Source organism: Salmo salar, chromosome 06 (genome assembly GCF_965601325.2).
Source record: "Salmo salar chromosome 06, fSalSal1, whole genome shotgun sequence".
Lineage (NCBI taxonomy): Eukaryota > Metazoa > Chordata > Actinopteri > Salmoniformes > Salmonidae > Salmo > Salmo salar.
The window spans coordinates 43422921-43443211 of record NC_138296.1 but is presented as its reverse complement, the minus strand read 5'-3'; the positions used below and the strand labels follow the sequence as shown (position 1 = coordinate 43443211).

At 45.4% G+C, this 20291-nt stretch overlaps 1 protein-coding gene across 2 annotated transcripts in view; it reads left to right on the top strand.

Annotated features, from left to right (window-relative positions):
- LOC106607315 (unconventional myosin-X) overlaps positions 1-20291 on the top strand; it is a 53764-nt gene that overhangs the window by 14523 nt on the left and 18950 nt on the right. For both annotated transcript variants that reach the window (XM_082976622.1, XM_082976621.1), the window contains exon 3: positions 18056-18150. In XM_082976622.1, coding sequence (XP_082832748.1) covers positions 18056-18150 — 95 coding nt within the window. The remainder of the gene's footprint in view (positions 1-18055; positions 18151-20291) is intronic.

Here is a 20291-nt window from a genome sequence, read left to right as displayed (position 1 = left end):
ACCGACAGTAGACGGTCAGTAGACAGTCAGTAGACAGTCAGTAGACAGTCAGTAGACCGACAGTAGACCGACAGTAGACCGACAGTAGACAGTCAGTGAAAGACAGTAGACGGACAGTAGACGGACAGTAGACGGTCAGTAGACAGTCAGTAGACAGTCAGTAGACAGTCAGTAGACCGACAGTAGACAGTCAGTAGACCGACAGTAGACAATCAGTAGACAGTCAGTAGACAGTCAGTAGACCGACAGTAGACAGTCAGTAGACCGACAGTAGACAGTCAGTGGAAAGACAGTAGACAGTCAGTAGACAGACAGTAGACCTACAGTAGACCGACAGTAGACAGTCAGTGGAAAGACAGTATACCGACAGTAGACCGACAGTAGACCGACAGTAGACAGACCGTAGTCGCACCCTCATCCCAGCATTGTGGTGCCAAGCTCAGTGTCAGCAGCAGTCAGGCCCATGATGTCTAACAGAGGCCTGTCATACAACCCCAACCCATACAGTCTGGCTGGTGCCTTTATGAAAGGCCTCCATGGCCTACTGCCTGCCCCTCAAACAGGACAGGAGCCTCTCGCTCCCATGCATCCATATCTGTCTCACATCATCTCTATTTTCTCCCAACTCCTTCCCAACCGAGCCCCTTGTTGGCAGCCCAGGGACAGACAGAGGAGTGGGAGGCTAGGAGACACACAGGAGGCAGAACACAGTGGGACCACTGAGGGAAGCTCTCGCTAGCTTCCCCCCCCCCCCCCCTCTCTGTTTCTTTCTCTCTGTCCCTCTCTTTCTTCTCCCTTCTATGAAACACACTCTCTCTGTCAAGAGCATGACTCTTGGTGTGGGATGCCAGACAATGATGGCTGGAAGAGACTGAAAGAGACAGTGTTTACAACTGTCTTTGGAAGTGTGTGTCTGTGTGTTCCAAGAAGTCCTTGAATGTGATCTGTGTGGTAATTGCCTGTGTGTGTCAGTACTCGGACAGAAGTAGGAGCTCTTATGTCAACTCTCCATACTAATGGAACCATGACAGGTTTATTAAGTTGACCGGCAGCGCATCTTCAAGTGCCAAGATATCAAGGCTTTGTTAATGTAGCTTACCCTCTATTCAAGCTCCTGAAATGCATTGTTTTCCTCCTTTCAAGACATTCCCATCTTCACACGCACATTGACATAGTCACACACACGCATGCCCTCACACACACACTTCCTGTCCTCTCTCTCCGGTTTCCCCCCAAAACACGTTTCTGCAGTCCCCTCTGCCTAGTCCAGAATTCCTTGGCAGTGGTCTTGAGTAAACAGGGTATTTTTAGAGCTGGGAGGTCATATAGGCCCACTCTTAATCACCACATTCCCATTTTCCCACCAGCCCCCTCCGTCTCAGCCCAGCCAGGCACACTGGAGACGGAGAGGGGGATGGGAGGAGGATAGGATGGGGACTTGAGAGCATGATGGGTCTCTTCCATCCCTCCACAGATTCCACAAAGAGACTGTGGTCTGTGATTACCTACCTACAGTATGTGTTGTATTTGAAGGTTTCCCCAGAGACCAGTGTTTGTTTAAGAAGCCTCTGTGTTATATGACAGTTGCTCGTGTGTTTGTTCAGATGTCTAATAAAGTCTGGGTAACTTGCATAGCTTTCATTTCTGTATATGAGCCACGGTTTAAAGCTGGACGTTGACCTCCTGGTTGAGCTCTTCATAGCCGTGTGTGTTGTACGATGAAGCTGTTTTACACCCCCAGTTTGCCTTATCTGGACGTTTGACCCCTCGGATCACAAATCTCAACTCCCATGTCATTTCCTGGGCTGGTTACTCAGCGACTGATGTAACATAACCCTGCATGAGAGGGCTTTGATCGAGCAACCATGGCTATATCCCAAATGGCACCGTTTTCCCTATTTAGTGCACTACTTTTGAACAAAGTCCCATGGGCCATGGTTAAAAGCATAAGGAATAGAGTGCCATTTGGGATGCAAGCCGTGTTCATGAGGGCGTACTTTGTATTCCGGAGCGGAGCATGTCTGTCTGAACATAACAGCAGTCTGGTTCTGACCACGGTCCTCCAAGCCCCAGAGCAAGGACACTGTGTTTTTACAACTTTAATTAACGTCTCGTTGCTTTAATTTGATCTCGACCAAAATCAATTACTCATCAGCTCGGCTACTCTGGCCACCGCGAGTCTGACTGACCGGTAGACTCAACTCAGACTCTGAAAGCCCAATCCCTCATATATTAGTCCAGAGAGGACATATGAATGGAAAAAAAAGATTCCCTCGTTATGTCGAGATCACAACTTATTTATCTCCTAATCATGACATAACAAAAGTTTTGTCGAGTTTACGAGATAATCAAAAGTACCACGCGTTCATTTGTTCACGACAGCCGCCTCATCAAGGAGCCCTGTGAATGCGTTGATCGCAATGTGCTCGTCGATGCCTGACAGGCTGCACTGTCTCCCAGACTGCGTGCCACGCCCAAGACCACAGCCAATCTGCATGCAAGGAACAACACAGCTAATTTGTCTTGTCTTGTGAGTTAGCTAGGTAGTCTTGTTAGCTAGCTAGTTAGCTAGGTAGTCTTGTTAGCTATTATTGTTAGCTAGACTAACTAATCTGACTGGCTGATCAGATTCAATTTCTGCCTCAGAGGCTTAGAAATAAGGTTGGTGTCTTGTAGGCTGTTTCATAGGCAAGGCTCCTTGCAGGCAGATTAGCTGTCAAAGTGCTTTATTGGTAGATGCATATCTGATCCAAGGGTTGAGCTCTATTCCTGTCAGGCTGATCGGATTCAATAGCAGCCTCAGAGGCTGATAAATCAAAATGCTGCCTTGTAAGATGCTTCATATGTAGGGCTCCTTGTAGACAGACTCTTTTTTTGTTGTTACCTTTATTTAACTAGGCAAGTCGGTTAATTTTTATTTTATTTACAATGGATGTCCCCCACCGGCCAAATACGGACAATGCTGGGCCAATTGTGCGCCGCCCTATGGGACTCCCAATCACGGCCAGTTGTGATACAGCCTGGATTCGAACCAGGGTGTCTGTAGTAATGCCTCAAGCACTGAGATGCAGTGCCTTAGGGAGCCCAGCCTCTGAGGCTGCTATTGAATTTGATCAGCCTGTCAAGAATGGAGCTCACACACTCTGTAAATGTAAATATTATCCATAAAGCATGAAGTGTCCCTTACAATTATACACATCAGTTATGCTAGCTAACAACCAGCATAGATAACAAGCTAGCTAGCTAGCTAGCTAACAAGACTACCTAGCTTACTAGTTCGCTCGCTCATAAGACTAGCCAAGTTAGCTGCGTTGTTAATCACATGCGATTGGCTGTGGTCTCGGGGGTAGCACACAGCCCAACAGGGTTGCCTGTCAGGCATTGTTCAGGGCTTAAATGCCTCGTGAGGGCTTAGATGCCCCATGAGCTCTTAGCTCAAGTTAAGGGACATTTAGCTTGTTACCATTCTAATTTATAAGCTGATAATGAGCTCCAAACATAAGTGGAAGAATGATAGCATGAAATGTACCATACTTTAGTGTAGCAATCAATTAAAACGTATGCGCTGATCCACCGTGGGCTCTGCCTCCTCTGCCATACTGTCAATATATCATCAATACGTCCACTCCTATTTATAGAGTTTACCTCGCGATTTCAACATTTTTTTTTGCTATGTCATGATCATGAGAGAATGATCTTCTGATCTCGGCAAAACAACTTATGTCGTAATCGTCAGATAAGTAACGATCTCAACATAGCGAGATAATACTCTTCTTTTTTTTTAAATTCATATGGCCTCTCTGGACTTCCATATATATTAATGTCTTCCATCAATATGAAGCATAACAGAGATGTATTTTGTCCACTCTGGTCAGAAATGAGGATGCCTTGTCATCTGGATCTGATCAGTTGCTTTATTTCCTTCCCTGTTGAGGGATTGTGAAAGTGAGCGTGAGATTGAAACTAGGCCACACAGAGAGAACGCGAGAGAGAGCCCAGTGGTGGTGATAATCATGGATAAAATATAATATTGAATAGTCAGACTGTTTTATTTGTCAGCCTTCTCTTCCTCGGCCACATGAGACAACACACACACACACACACACACACACACACACACACACACACACACACACACACACACACACACACACACACACACACACACACACACACCCCCCCCCCCCCCCCCCCCCGTATTTGCACACGGACACACAAATACACAGAGATAGTCCCTATGCCCAAGAAAGCAAAGGTAACCTGCCTAAATGATTACCGCCCATTGGCATTCACGTCGGTAGCCATGAAGTCCTTTAAAAGGCTGGTCATGGCTCACATCAACACCATCATCTCAGAAACCCTAGACCCACTCCAATTCACATTCCACCCCAACAGATCCACAGATGACGCAATCTCAATCGCACTCCACACTGCCCTTTCCCACCAGGACAAAAGGAACACCTATGTGAGAATGCTGTTCATTGACTACAGCTCAGCGTTCAATACCATAGTGCCCGCCTATAGGGAGGAGGTCAGAGACAACAACCTCTTCCTCAACGTGAACAAGACAAAGGAGCTGATTGTGGACTACAGGAAAAAGAGGGTCGAACGTGCCCCCCATTCACATCGACGGGCTGTAGTGGAGCGGGTCGAGAGTTTAAAGTTCCTTGGTGTCCACATCACCAACAAACTATCATGGTCCAAATACACCAAGACAGTCGTGAAGAGGGCACAACAACACATTTTCCCCCTCAGGAGACTGAAAAGATTTGGCATTGGTCCCCAGATCCTCAAAGAGTTCTACTGCTGCACAATCGAGAGCATCCTGACCGGTTGCATCACCGCCTGTTACGGCTACTGCTTATCACCTGACCGAAAGGCGCTACAGAGGCTTGTGCGTACGGCCCAGTACATCACTGGGGCCAAGCTTCCTGCCTTCCAGGACCTCTATACCAGGCGGTGTCAGAGGAAGGCCCAAAAAAATTGTCAAAGACTCCAGTTACCTAAGTCATAGACTGTTCTCTCTGCTTTTCCACGGCAAGCGGTACCGGAGCTCCAAGTCTAGGTCCAAAAGGCTTCTAAACAGCTTCTACCCCCAAGCCATAAGACTGCTGAACAATTAATCAAATGGCCACCCGGACTATTTACATTGACCGCCTCCCCTTTATTTTTATAGTGCTGTTACTCGCTGTTTATTATCAATGCATAGTCACTTTACCCCTGCATACATGTATTAATTACCTTAACTAACCTGTACCCCCGCACATTGACTCAGTACTGGTACCCCCTGTATACAGCCTCTGTATTGTTGTTTTGTGGTAAAAAAAAAATTGTGTACTTAGTAAATATTTTCTTAACTCTATTTCTTTAACTGCATTTTTGGTTAAAGGCTTGTAAGCGCTTCACTGTAAGGTCTACACCTGTTGTATTCGGCGCATGTGACAAATACAATTGTATTTTATTTTTGATTTGATAAGAATTGTGTACAGTTAAATTGTCTATCAGAAGTACAGTATATGGGGGCATGTGTATATTTGTATTCACCCAAAAGAGTCCCCCAGTCCCCCTCTCTCTCTCTCCCTCTGGCACTCCCTCTCTCCTACTCTTTCTACTTCCGCCTCTCTCTTCCCTCTCTCTCTTTCTTTGTTAGCTAGCTTCCCATTTATGTGGGGCAAACAGATGGTTTTGCTTAGCGTGCTGGTGTTAGGCCTACAGTGGAAAGACCGGAGTGGAGAGGGGCAGAAAAAGAGAGAAAGAGGGAGAGATTTGGGGAGAGAGAGAGAGATATATGCCATCTGAGCTGCAGGACTTTTCCATGTGTTCCCTTACACTTCCGTAAACAAAGCACCACAGGGGTATTTTTTTCTTCTCTCACCAAATTCCCGACATCTCAAACACAAAAACCTCCTCAGGACAACGCTGGAGTGGTGACTTACACGTCAGACCATAGATTGCATATTAACATCAACAGATCAATTGAAACGTTTGAATATTAAACAAAAACCTGAAACAGCAGGTTAATATGGGAGTGTCTTGTCTCCTAGTCTCTTCTCCCAGCTTCATCCCTCCCTGACTGTGTCATGGTCTCTCCACGGGGGTGTAGTTTAGTGTTGGGGGGGGGTTCTGTTGGTCTGCTCTCCCTCCTAGCCGTCTAATCCCCGTGTAAAATTGTTTCCTGGCCTCCACAGGAAGTCAGCACTCAAGGCCCCTCCGTCATGGCCTCAGCCGGGGCTTCTGGGAATACGGGGGCGGGGGGAGAAGGAGTAGGGGGGCTACTGGACAGCTGTGGCACTCTGCCTCATCTGTCAGAGTGCCAACATGTGACCCCAGCTGCACTACAGCTACACCCCCATCCCCATCTACCCTCCACCCACCAACCCACCCAACTAGCACCCACACACCACCAGGGCTCTCTCCCATGAAATGAAACCAGCCTGGTCCACCAACTTCCCCGCTGCCGCCGCCCCCCCCATCCATCCGGCTATGGAAGCTTGTTTTGGATAGTTGGTTTACACCACTCATTCACAAGCCCCTCTTTACTCAATTAGCAGAATTTAAGCATTACTTTGGGCCTGTGTGGGCAGCTGGGCGCAGATTTGCCTGTTAAAACCTCTAAAGTCTAAGCCTTTGGGGGGAGGGGTTCTACTAAGCTAACATATGGAATTGTTTTAAGATGGTCATACCATGGATCATTTAGCTATTTGATTTAGAATTTTAGGACCCCTGTAATAAAAAAAATATTATAGAATTTGGCTACCACTAAAGAAACGCATTGAATAACACATTCATAAATGGCAAAACAGACAGTCAAAAAACAAAATCATAAAGAAAAAGGTTTTGAAGTGTCTGTCCTATATCTAAGAAATAAAAGAAAGCTCAAAAAATATATACTGTACCACTCAAAAGTTGGGACACACCTACTCATTCAATGGTTTTTATTTTTTTAAATTATTTTCTACATTGTAGAATAATAGTGAAGACATCAAAACTATGAAATAACACATATGGAATCATGTAGTAACCAAAAAAGTGTTAAACAAATCAAAATATATTTTATATTTGAGATTCTTCAAAGTAGCCACCCTTTGCCTTGATGACAGCTTTGCACACTCTTGGCATTTTCTCAACCAGCTTAACCTAGAATGCTTTTCCAACAGTAGGAGTTCCCACATATGCTGAGCACTTGTTGGCTGCTTTTCCTTCACTCTGCGGTCCAACTCATCCCAAACCATCTCAATTGGGTTGAGGTCAGGTGATTGTGAAGGCCATGTCATCTGATGCAGCACTCCATCACTCCTTCGTGGTCAAATAGCCCTTACACAGCCTGGAGGTGTGTGTTAGGTCATTGTCCTGTTGAAAAACAAATGATAGTCCCAATAAGAGAAAACTAGATGGGATGGCGTATTGCTGCAGAATGCTGTGGTTGCCATGCTTGTTAAGTGTGCCTTTAATTCTAAATAAATCACAGACAGTGTCGCCAACAAAGTACCCCCACACCATCACACCTCCTCCATGCTTCACGGTGGGAACCACACATGTGGCGATCATCCGTTCACCTAATCTGCTTCTCAAAAAGACACTGTTTGGAACCAAAGATCACAAATTTGGACTCATCAGACCAAAGGACAGATTTCCACCAGTCTAAGGTCCATTGCTCGTGTTTCTTGGCCCAAACAAGTCTCTTCTTCTTATTGGTGTCCTTTAGTAGTGGTTTCTTTGTTGCAATTCGACCATGAAGACCTGATTCACACAGTCTCCTCTGAACAGTCGATGTTAACCTGTTATGGATAGGGGGCAGTATTTTCACAGCCGGATAAAAAACGTACCCGATTTAATCTGATTATTACTCCTGCCCAGAAACTAGAATATGCATATAATTATTAGCTTTGGATAGAAAACACTCCAAAGTTTCTAAAACTGTTTGAATGGTGTCTGTGAGTATAACAGAACTCATTTGGCAGGCCAAAACCTGAGAAGATTCTGTACAGGAAGTACCCTGTCTGACCATTTCTTGGCCTTCTTTGCCATCTCTATCCATTACAGAGGATCTCTGCTGTTACGTGACACTTCCTACGGCTCACATGGTCTCTCAGAAGGCGGCAAAAAGCTGAATCGTGGCTTTGCAGGCTCTGGTTGAAACAAAGTAGCGCGTTTGGGTAGTGGCTGGTTACAGTACTGTGAGACTCAGGCGCGTGCCTGCGTCGACAGAATGCTTTGTTTTCTTTCCTCTGTTTACCTAAACGCAGATTCCCGGTCGGAATATTATCGCTTTTTTACGAGAAAAATTGCATAAAAATTGATTTTAAACAGCGGTTGACATGCTTCGAAGTACGGTAATGGAATATTTAGAAATCTTTTGTCACGAATTGTGCCATGCTCGTAACCCTTATTTACACTTCGGATAGTGTCTAGAACGCACGAACAAAACACCGCTATTTGGATATAACGATGGATTATTTTGGACCAAACCAACATTTGTTATTGAAGTAGCAGTCCTGGGAGTGCATTCTGACGAAGAAAACAAAGGTAATCAAACTTTTGTAATAGTAAATCGGAGTTTGGTCAGGGCTAAACTTGGTCGGTGTCTAAATAGCTAGCCGTGATGGCTGGGCTATCTACTGAGAATATTGCAAAATGTGCTTTCACCGAAAGCTATTTTAAAATCGGACATATCGAGTGCATAGAGGAGTTCTGTATCTATAATTCTTAAAATAATTGTTATGTTTTTTGTGAACGTTTACCGTGAGTAATTTAGTAAATTCACCGGATGTTTGCGGGGGGTATGCTAGTTCTGAACGTCACATGCTAATGTAAAAAAGCTGGTTTTTTATATAAATATGAACTTGATTGAACAAAACATCCATGCATTGTATAACATAATGTCCTAGGGTTGTCATCTGATGAAGATCATCAAAGGTTAGTGCTGCATTTAGCTGTGGTTTTGTTTTTTGTGACATTATATGCTAGCTTGAAAAATGGGTGTCTGATTATTTCTGGCTGGGTACTCTGCTGACATAATGTAATGTTTTGCTTTCGCTGTAAAGCCTTTTTGAAATCGGACAGTGTGGTTAGATTAACGAGAGTCTTGTCTTTAAAATGCTGTAAAATAGTCATATGTTTGAAAAATGGAAGTTTTCGGATTTTAGAGGAGTTTGTATTTCGCGCCACGCCCATCATTGGATATTGGAGCAGGTGTTCCGCTAGCGGAACGTCTAGATGTAAGAGGTTAAAGATGTGTCTGTTACTTGAACTCGGTGAGGCATTTATTTGGGCTATTTCTGAGGCTGGTAACTCTAATGAACTTGTCCTCTGCAGCAGAGGTAACTCTGGGTCTTCCTTTCCTTTTGCGGTCCTCATGAGATCCAGTTTCATAATAGTGCTTGATGGTTTTTGCGACTGGAACTGAAGAAACATTCAAAGTTCTTGAATTTTTCCAGATTGACTGACCTTCATGTCTTAAAGTAATGATGGACTGTCATTTCTCCTTGCTTATTTGAGCTGTTCTTGCCATAATATAAACTTGGTATTTTACCAAATAGGGCTATTTTCTGTATACCACCCCTATCTTGTCACAACACAACTGATTGGCTCAAACACATTAAGAAGGAAAGAAATTCCACAAATTAACTTTAAACAAGGCACACCTGTTAATTGAAATGCATTCCAGGTGACTACCTCATGAAGCTGGTTGAGAGAATGCCAAGATTTTGCAACGCTGTCATCAAGGTGGCTACTTTGAAGAATCTCAAATATAAAATATATTTTGATTTGTTTAACACTTTTTTGGTTACTACATGATTCTATGTGTGTTATTTCATAGTTTTGATGTCTTCACTATTGTTCTACAATGTAAAAATAAAGAAAAACCCTTGAATGAGTAGGTGTGTCCAAACTTTTCACTGCTACTGTATATATTTTTTAACATTTACATTTAACCCCTTTTTTTTGTTGGCACAAAACTACCTCCATACTTCCATTCATTTTTTAAAACCGGTAACAGGTTACCTTCAGACAAGTTCCGTGACACTTGTGGGGGTCGTGGAGCTAAAACATTGTGCTAGTGAGAGTCTCGTCTTTCCATATAGTGGTTATATTAGTTAGTTGGATGCTACAGACGTTTTTGTGACAAGACTGATTTTCGGGATGTCTCCTGGTCTGACAAACAACGCTGTAGCTCTGCCACTCTTCACCGCAGTCTGCAGAAGGGCGACATAGGTGAATGTGGTATCTCTAGCTTAAACTGACAGCTGTAGTATGTTAATTAGATTGATGCATGGGTGCGTCAATAGAATAATTATTAAAGGTAGCATGACGCAAAGCCTAGGCCGATTGTCTCTCTGTCGTCTGACAGACTCTTGAACAGTTTTTCTGCTGGTCTGGTTCTCGACATGCTCAGTGCTTCATCCTCTTGTTTGAACTTCTAACAGAAGTGTGTTGGACAGCCCCCCTCTGGATCAGCTTACCAAAATGTCATAGACTCACACACACCCACCCACCCACCCGACTTCTTTTCCTCGACACAAAGTAGCCTACCTCCCAAACCTATAGCATATGGGCTTCAAAGTTAGAACAAGCCCCTGTGTCTTCCCATATGGTTTTGTCTTTGACATGACTTTTGGTGATGCCTGTGTCTACAGTAAGTCACAAAGGCAGATTGTGTGTTAGACGTTAGCTGAAGGCCTGTGGACCCAGATGGGCCCTCTGATTCGCTGAGGGCCCATTGAAGCTGAAGGTCAGGCTTGTTTGAGTAAAAGGTCAACTGGAGGGTTTTAGCCTGGCCCTCCCTCTCCTTCCTTTATCCTGTTTCCCTCCAAATGAGAACTCGTTCTCAACTAGCCTACCTGGTTAAATAAAGGTTCAATTAAATAAATAAATAAAAAACGTTTCCCTCATTTCCCTCCACTCAAATCTTTCAAATGATCTCTATTGAATCCTGTCTCATGCTAGTTCTGAAACGTGTGATTTTCCACATCTGGTTAGTGGTTAGGGTTATCCTCCCCAACAATATTGTTCCTCGGGGTTGTCATATGCTTACCTGGGTTTCCGTTAGCCTGTAATTGCCGGCTTTTGGCTGTAATAAAAAAAACGGTAAGCAGATAAATACAATTTTGGCTAGCCAAATGAACCGGGAGAAAAAACAACGGTAGGAAGGCAATCAGCGAGTCACCCACCACTTTACAATGTGAGCTGGAGGCAGTATGCATTTTGAAAACCTACTTAATTGTTTGAAACCTGAGTGTTTTACTTCATATTATGAGGCATGTCTTACCTTGCTTGAAAATCCGACCATAGAAAGGTGGAGGCAATTCTTTTCTAAAGACTTTAGAAGCGGTGCGTGAGTTTAACGTTTGGGGAAGCATAAGCCTTTCATTTATTTCTACCAATCTGCTGGTCAGTTCTGATTTTCAGATGTGCATTTTGATGTAACCGTTTCATTTCAATAATAATGTTTTTAATTCTCAAAATCGTTTCCCCGTGGATAATCATAAAAATCTTAATTAGAATGTAAGAAATATAAAATGTAATGGGAGAGGACCAGCCTCTGCCATATGACACATTGATACACAGTGATCATTGGCGGCTAAATAGCCTAAATGAGCGCATGGAACTCAGAGATGGCTAATGCAGCTGTTGGCCTATAACTTACATTGTCAACAAAGTAAAAATACATAAAAACAGTAGAAAATATACTGATGAAAATTCTGGTTCTTTCAATAACTTTCATTTCTCCACTCAGCCTGTCTGCCTCCCTTTCTATCTGTCTTGACTTGAGCTGTCGCTTGTGAAGTGCAACATTGTATGAAATCAATCAACTGGATCAGGCCCTAACTTGCAACGTTGTATCAACTAGCCTATTCGGGACTGGCAGTTTAGGCACCAGTGAGCTCGGGACAGACAGCTGTTTTTGCGCAAGGGAAAGGATTTTATGACGTTTCCACTGGATATATGGGATCATCAGATTATTGTATTTTGCACTTTCACACCGAGGCTTGGTGATTATCGACGGGGAGATTTTTTTGCGAGGAACTATTAGGCTGTAATTTGCAATGGATGTTAAAACAACAGACTTCGTTGACTTACTGTGTGAGGCGAAGAAAATATTACTGAGAAGATGAGCTTATTAGTGGTGAAGGTGATGACTAAGACAGGCAGAAATCATACATCCCCAAATGGGCACTTGCGCGCAGCAGGCCAGGTAGGCTAATTCTCTGCGTGCTCAGACGTGCAAGCTCCCTCAACATTAACGAGACCCGTGCTCATCGCTCACATGGAGCACTCCAAACAAAAGACAATGAAAGAAGGGACAACTCGTAAATGATGGCTATGAAATAAAACCAAAACGTGTTTCTCAGCAGCGTTTACACACCGAGAATGAGAACGGTAAATGACTGTAGGCCTAATTAGTAATACAATGCATTAACATAAATGAACGTAACCAAATGACGGGGATTAACGGTTCATTTACTATTGGTGACATATGTAATGGGAAATTGATAACAATTAACATTTTTAGGGCAAACAATTCACAAGAAAAAATGAATGCGCGAGAATTGGTGGGAGACAGCTGAGTTGATTCTGGAGAGCTGAGAGCATGCATTCTGGAGAGAGACGGCCTATAGGGTATCTTCGCCACACCCCCCTCCCCTTGTTCTTGTCTCATTTTAAATTATACTCAAGACACGTTATGTTCACGCATATTAGATGCTTTTCACTGACAGCCGCAACGCAATCAGCTAGGCATTTTGCCACGCATGCGGCCTACTTTTGCCACGCTCGATGCCATTTCTCTCCTGTTCTGTTGGTTTTCATATCAACTTTCTTTCGTCGTCCAGAAGTGAAATGCACAATCCTACTCATACAGTATTAGCAGCCCATCCTAGTTGTTATATATTTAGATTCACGCTCTTTGAATCTCTGTCATATACCACTTGCGTCAAGTGCACTATTTAGAATGGCGTGTTCCCTTTTTCCCGTAAATTGCATTTAGGCAAATGTTTAAAATGACGTTTTATTGGCTTCTTCATTACAGGAGTTACATGTTTTGTTAAGAGGAATTATCATATTCTAAATGTGATGTGTTTTTGAGCACCGTGGGTGGACGCCCCAAATGGGTTTACACACCCAATGCATATGTGTCTGGTAAATTTCACAAATGGCTGGTAAACTAAAATGGGAAAACCCTGGTGCATACAGTGAGGGGAAAAAGTATTTGATCCCCTGCTGATTTTGTACGTTTGCCCACTGACAAAGAAATGATCAGTCTATAATTTTAATGGTAGGTTTATTTGAACAGTGAGAGACAGAATAACAACAAAAAAATCCAGAAAAACGCATGTCAAAAATGTTATGAATTGATTTGCATTTTAATGAGGGAAATACGTATTTGACCCCTCTGCAAAACATGACTTAGTACTTGTTGGAAAAACCCTTGTTGGCAATCACAGAGGTCAGACGTTTCTTGTAGTTGGCCACCAGGTTTGCACACATCTCAGGAGGGATTTTGTCCCACTCCTCTTTGCAGATCTTCTCCAAGTCATTAAGGTTTCGAGGCTGACGTTTGGCAACTCGAACCTTCAGCTCCCTCCACAGATTTTCGATGGGATTAAGGTCTGGAGACTGGCTAGGCCACTCCAGGACCTTAATGTGCTTCTTCTTGAGCCACTCCTTTGTTGCCTTGTGTTTTGGGTCATTGTCATGCTAGAATACCCATCCACGACCCATTTTCAATGCACTGGCTGAAGGAAGGAGGTTCTCACCCAAGATTTGACGGTACATGGCCCCATCCATCGTCCCTTTGATGCGGTGAAGTTGTCCTGTCCCCTTAGCAGAAAAACACCCCCAAAGCATACTGTTTCCACCTCCATGTTTGATGGTGGGGATGGTGTTCTTGGGGTCATAGGCAGCATTCCTCCTCCTCCAAACACGGTGAGTTGAGTTGATGCCAAATAGCTCCTTGCGGGACCTTGCGGGCACTGCAGGATTTCAGTCCTTCACGGCGTAGTGTGTTACCAATTTTTTTCTTGGTGACTATGGTCCCAGCTGCCTTGAGATCATTGACAAGATCCTCCCGTGTAGTTATGGGCTGATTCCTCACCGTTCTCATGATCATTGCAACGCCACGAGGTGAGATCTTGCATGGAGCCCCAGGCCGAGGGAGATTGACAGTTCTTTTGTGTTTCTTCCATTTGCGAATAATCGCACCAACTGTTGTCACCTTCTCACCAAGCTGCTTGGCGATGGTCTTGTAGCACATTCCAGCCTTGTGTAGATCTACAATCTTGTCCCTGACATCCTTGGAGAGCTCTTTGGTCTTGGCCATGGTGGAGAGTTTGGAATCTGATTAATTGATTGCTTTTGTGGACAGGTGTCTTTTATACAGGTAACAAACTGAGATTAGGAGCACTCCCTTTAAGAGTGTGCTCCTAATCTCAGCTCGTTACTTGTATAAAAGACACCTGGCAGCCAGAAATCTTTCTGATTGAGAGGGGGTCAAATACTTATTTCCCTCATTAAAATGCAAATCAATTTATAAAATTTTTGACATGTGTTTTTCTGGATTTTTTTGTTGTTATTCTGTCTCTCACTGTTCAAATAAACCTACCATTAAAAATATAGACTGATCATTTCTTTGTCAGTGGGCAAACGTACAAAATCAGCAGGGGATCAAATACTTTTTTCCCTCACTGTACATATAGCCTGTAGCTTTAAGTAGGAACTTGACCCATTTCACAGCTAGAAGATTTCTGGTTTAAGTTCTGCGAGGAACATAGCTAACATTGCTTTTGTACCCTTGAGCAAGGCCCAAACTATAGAGGTAACAATCCAGGGCTGGTTTGTACTGGTGCTCACCAGAGTTTGTACGTGTGCCCCCATGCAGACAATAGCACAAAATGATCCTAGGCTTTGATATCAAGTCCTCCACATACCAACACGCTATCCCCTAGCTGGCTGCGTTGGAGTTTTCTATAGATACAAATCCCCATCAGTGCATCGAGTTCTCCATTTAAATGACTGTATAAAGAGATGCAGACAGACGTTTCTGCAGCAAGGGGTTATTCGCGGACTCCGAAAGAGCCGTCCTCAGATTTCTGGATGTACACTGCTCAAAAAAATAAAGGGAACACTTAAACAACACAATGTAACTCCAAGTCAATCACACTTCTGTGAAATCAAACTGTCCACTTAGGAAGCAACACTGATAGACAATACATTTCACATGCTGTTGTGCAAATGGAATAGACAATAGGTGGAAATTATAGGCAATTAGCAAGACACCCCCAATAAAGGAGTGGTTCTGCAGGTGGGGACCACAGACCACTTCTCAGTTCCTATGCTTCCTGGCTGATGTTTTGGTCACTTTTGAATGCTGGCGGTGCTTTCACTCTAGTGGTAGCATGAGACGGAGTCTACAACCCACACAAGTGGCTCAGGCAGTGCAACTCATCCAGGATAGCACATCAATGCGAGCTGTGGCAAGAAGGTTTGCTGTGTCTGTTAGCGTAGTGTCCAGAGCATGGAGGCGCTACCAGGAGACAGGCCAGTACATCAGGAGACGTGGAGGAGGCCGTAGGAGGGCAACAACCCAGCAGCAGGACCGCTATCTCCGCCTTTGTGCAAGGAGGAGCAGGAGAAGCACTGCCAGAGCCCTGCAAAATGACCTCCAGCAGGCCACAAATGTGCATGTGTCTGCTCAAACGGTCAGAAACAGACTCCATGAGGGTGGTATGAGGGCCCGACGTCCACATGTGGGGGTTGTGCTTACAGCCCAACACCGTGCAGGGCGTTTGGCATTTGCCAGAGAACACCAAGATTGGCAAATTCACCACTGGCGCCCTGTGCTCTTCACAGATGAAAGCAGGTTCACACTGAGCACGTGACAGACGTGACAGAGTCTGGAGATGCCGTGGAGAACGTTCTGCTGCCTGCAACATCCTCCAGCATGACCGGTTTGGCGGTGGGTCAGTCATGGTGTGGGGTGGCATTTCTTTGGGGGGCCGCACAGCCCTCCATGTGCTCGCCAGAGGTAGCCTGACTGCCATTAGGTAGCGAGATGAGATCCTCAGACCCCTTGTGAGACCATATGCTGGTGCAGTTGGCCCTGGGTTCCTCCTAATGCAAGACAATGCTAGACCTCATGTGGCTGGAGTGTGTCAGCAGTTCCTGCAAGAGGAAGGCATTGATGCTATGGACTGGCCCGCCCGAGACCTGAATCCAATTGAGCACATCTGGGACATCATGTCTCGGTCCATCCACCAATGCCACGTTGCACCACAGACTGTCCAGGAGTTGGCGGATGCTTTAGTCCTGGTCTGGGAGGAGATCCCTCCAGGAGACCATCCGCCACCTCATCAGGAGCATGCCCAGGCGTTGTAGGGAGGTCATACAGGCACGTGGAGGCCACACACACTACTGAGCCTCATTTTGACTTGTTTTAAGGACATTACATCAAAGTTGGATCAGCCTGTAGTGTGGTTTTCCACTTTAATTTTGAGTGTGACTCCAAATCCAGACCTCCATGGGTTGATAAATTGGATTTCCATTGATTATTTTTGTGTGATTTTGTTGTCAGCACATTCAACTATGTCAAGAAAAAAGTATTTAAAAAGATTATTTCTTTCATTCAGATCTAGGATGTGTTGTTTAAGTGTTCCCTTTATTTTTTTGAGCAGTATATTTTTCTGTATTTACGAGAAGAGGGATATTCTACGATACACTGGAAAGGTCCCAGATGACGTTACTGTTTGAACGCTGCCGTCGCTGTTGGGCTCCGCTGCAGAGGTAGACTGTGTGTAGTAGGACAGGGATCTGACCCTCTTTTTCTCACCCTCTGGTGTCTCTCTGACGTTTCCCCGGCTGAACCAGTTATACACTCTGTAAGGGCCAATGTGGTATAGTGTTTCCCTGTGTGTCTGAGCATCAGCCTAAGTTAGAGACTGATACACACACATATTTTCCAACTACTGTACAGTCTGAAACAGGCAAACGTATTGACACAAGGATCAACTAGTGGATATTGGGATAGTGAGATACTTTGAGCAGGTGTCATGTATTGCAGATGAACAGTCAGCACAGTAAGTAAGCTAAGTTGAGCAGGATAGGGTATATTCAGACTCATTGATTAGGTCTGACTTCCGTAAGGCTATAACCTTCCACAATCATCTGATCAATAATCACAGCCCAGAGAAATGCTATCTAAGACTGTACATGGCGGTGGGATGGAGGGCCGCCTGCCAAAACTCATTTCCTGCCTGGTGTTTTCAGGGGAAGGAAGGAGGGCTTGTCCCTTCATACCTCACACGCTAGTTTGACGCAGGAAATAGAGAAAATAAACCAGTAATTAGATAAATAAATGAGCATAGATAAACCTTATAAACAATTTAATGTGCTGGAAATGGGCCTTGGCCAGAGATAACAAGCTGAGCTCTCAGTCGTCCAAAACATTGCCTGGCCAAATGTCTGAAACGAATGTCACTTTACAGTCCAAAGTCCTCGCCACCACCATGACTGCATGTGGTGGCTTTTCTTTTTACAGTGCTTCTTCGACAGTGGCCCTTGAGAAAGAGAGAGAGGAGAGAGAGCATTTCACAACAGTTTTCCCATAATTCCCAGATGTTTTTGATGTTTATTATGGGTTTCGATTAGCTGACAACAGTGTAACCTTTTGAACTCTCTCTCTCTCTGGCCTGTGACTGCCTGGCTGGCTGGCTTTGAGTCAGTCTGGCGTCGCTCTGCCACGTTTATTTTCAGTCCTCCGCTTCCCTCCACTCCGCCGTGCCCGCCAGCCAAACCAATCAAAGAGAGACGAGCTGTCCACAGTGGCGTGGTATGCATGCAGCTGGGGAGGGGAGGGGTGGAGGGTACGATATTCACAGCACTTCAACTTGTCCCCCTCTCCTCTCTCACTTAGGGTGTCAGAAAGGCTTAGGGTTGGCAGAGGTTGTGTGGGGTTACCCTCCTCCCCTCGACTCAGAGCCAATAGGGTATGGGGGGGGGGGTGCCTTGACTGTGGGAGTGTATGATGCTGTTATTTACCACCTCTCTCTGTCTCACCCAGACACAGTCTGTCAGAGGTTCCTGATGAGATAAAGAGTCTGATCATAGAGAAGAGCAAGATGGGCCTGGAAGAAGACCCCGAGCTGCTGGTCAAAGGTGAGCCTGCCTGCCTGGCTGACACACTTCTACACCATCCCTCTATTCTCTCTCTGCTTTCTCTCTGTCTGGCTGTTGTGTTCCAGTTCCAGTGGTTTGCATGTACAGTAATAGCAGTCTGTGTGACGGTGACGTTCACTCATCCGAGAGCATTAACCGAGCTTTGGGTCCCGTGCATGTTTGCGGCGTTATCGCTGAATAAGTAGACCACACTGTACTACTGTACTGTACACTGCACGGTCCACAGCTAAGCCCTCACACACACACCACACACACACACACACACACACACACACACACACACACACACACACACACACACACACACACACACACACACACACAACACCCTGCCCCCAGTAATCATGTAATGATGACCATCAGCGGCATTAAGAGCCCTGCGAGCCTGACGCTTTTCGAGGAGTGATCTCACAGGCTATTCATGTGTGCTTTTCCTGCTACTGAAACGGTTGCAGTAAAATGCCAGCGCCTGGATAAGTTACGTCCTCTTTGGGATGGCGGCAGCCCGATCGGCTAATTCTGACAGCAGTTACCATGCAGCACCGCTGGCCGACTGGCTGGCTCCACCCCTCCTCCCTCTGTTCCGATGTCTGAGACCGGGCAGAGGGGCAGGCGATGGGGTTAGGGGGGGGTGCATTCCTTCCCAATCGGAGGACGGATACTTCCCCTGGGCCCCTGGGCTGGCTGTGTGCCTTGGCATTTGTTCTCTTCAGTCGGGCCGTCTTCCCCACCAACCACCACCACCATCTCCAGCACCACTGACGCTCCAGGACATGTGAAGGCCTTGCTCTGTTCATGCCCTTGTTGTGTGCAGGGATATATTTTCAAATGTCCTAGAGCTAGGCTGTCCCTAGCTGTTTGGTGTGGTTTGGTGTGGTTTGGTGTGGTTTACAATGGGACATCCTCAGGCAACTGGGGCCAAGTGTCGCCTCGCTGTCTAAAATAGGCCATCAACCGTGCCGAGACAGAGAGAGAGAGACAGACAGAGAGGAAAAGATATAGAGAGAGATCAACGTAGCGAGGGAGTGGGAAACTCCTAGACAGAATGCCGTAACAAGCTTAAATTACATTCCTCTGTTTGTTAATGCTCAGTAAAACTGAACAGGTTTAGCTACATATCACTTAGCGTGGCCAGTACTCCAGTCATTTGGAAAGTGATTCAGTCTGCTCAATTGCAACCGTTTCCCTTTATGTTTGGATCTCTGTCTAATTCAGTTCAGCCCATAATCCTAGTGTTGAAGCTCATTAAAGCTCTGTGCCCTTATGGATGACTGTTGGTTATCAGATGCTTATTAATCTCCCCCAAATCTCCAGAACAAACAGTAAGTGCACACAGAGATAGAAGGACAGAACAGAACCAGAGGGAGACTCCAGTGTTTTCTCAGTCTGTGTTTCAGGGGGCAGGGCCAGCATTAGGGGTTTGGGGTCACAAATGAAACAAATTAAGGGCGAGCCGTGGCCCCCAGGGGACGCATTAGCAGGCCAGGGAGATGGGATCCAGATGGAGGACCGTGGGGGGGAGGGGAGGGGTAGGCAGGGGGTCCTGACCGGGACTCTTGTTTCACCCTTTCTCCCTCAATGTCTCTCTCTCTCTCTCTCTCTCTCTCTCCCCCTCACTGCCTTTCCTTCTCTTTCTCTACTTTTCTCACTCCCTCTCTTCCGCTCTCTCTCTCTCTCTCTCTCTCTCTCTCTCTCTCTCTCTCTCTCTCTTTCTTTCTTTCTCCCTCTCCTTCCTCTCTCCCTCCAAAGTATGCCGTCTCTCTATCTCACTGTCTCAAAACGAGCAGCTGCAGGACATCCTGTGTGACCTTCAGAGGACATGCCTCCCAGCTCTCCGCTAACCAGTCCACCCACACCCCTCCATCCCTCTACCCCCTACCCAATCATCAACCCCACCCAATCCCGTCCTGTCTTACCTCATAGTCTTTTATTTCTCCATTTCGTGTTGGTTTTTATGCTCCTGTTGATTTCTATGCTCCTGCTCCTTAACACCACATGAAGTACCTCAGGACTATGTTGGGTGGGATTATAGTGTGTTCCAGACTCCCACTTCGACTGCCCCTCTCCAGGTCTATGGGTTGTACCATGGGGGATGGTAGCAATGGGGGCTCTGCATGTAG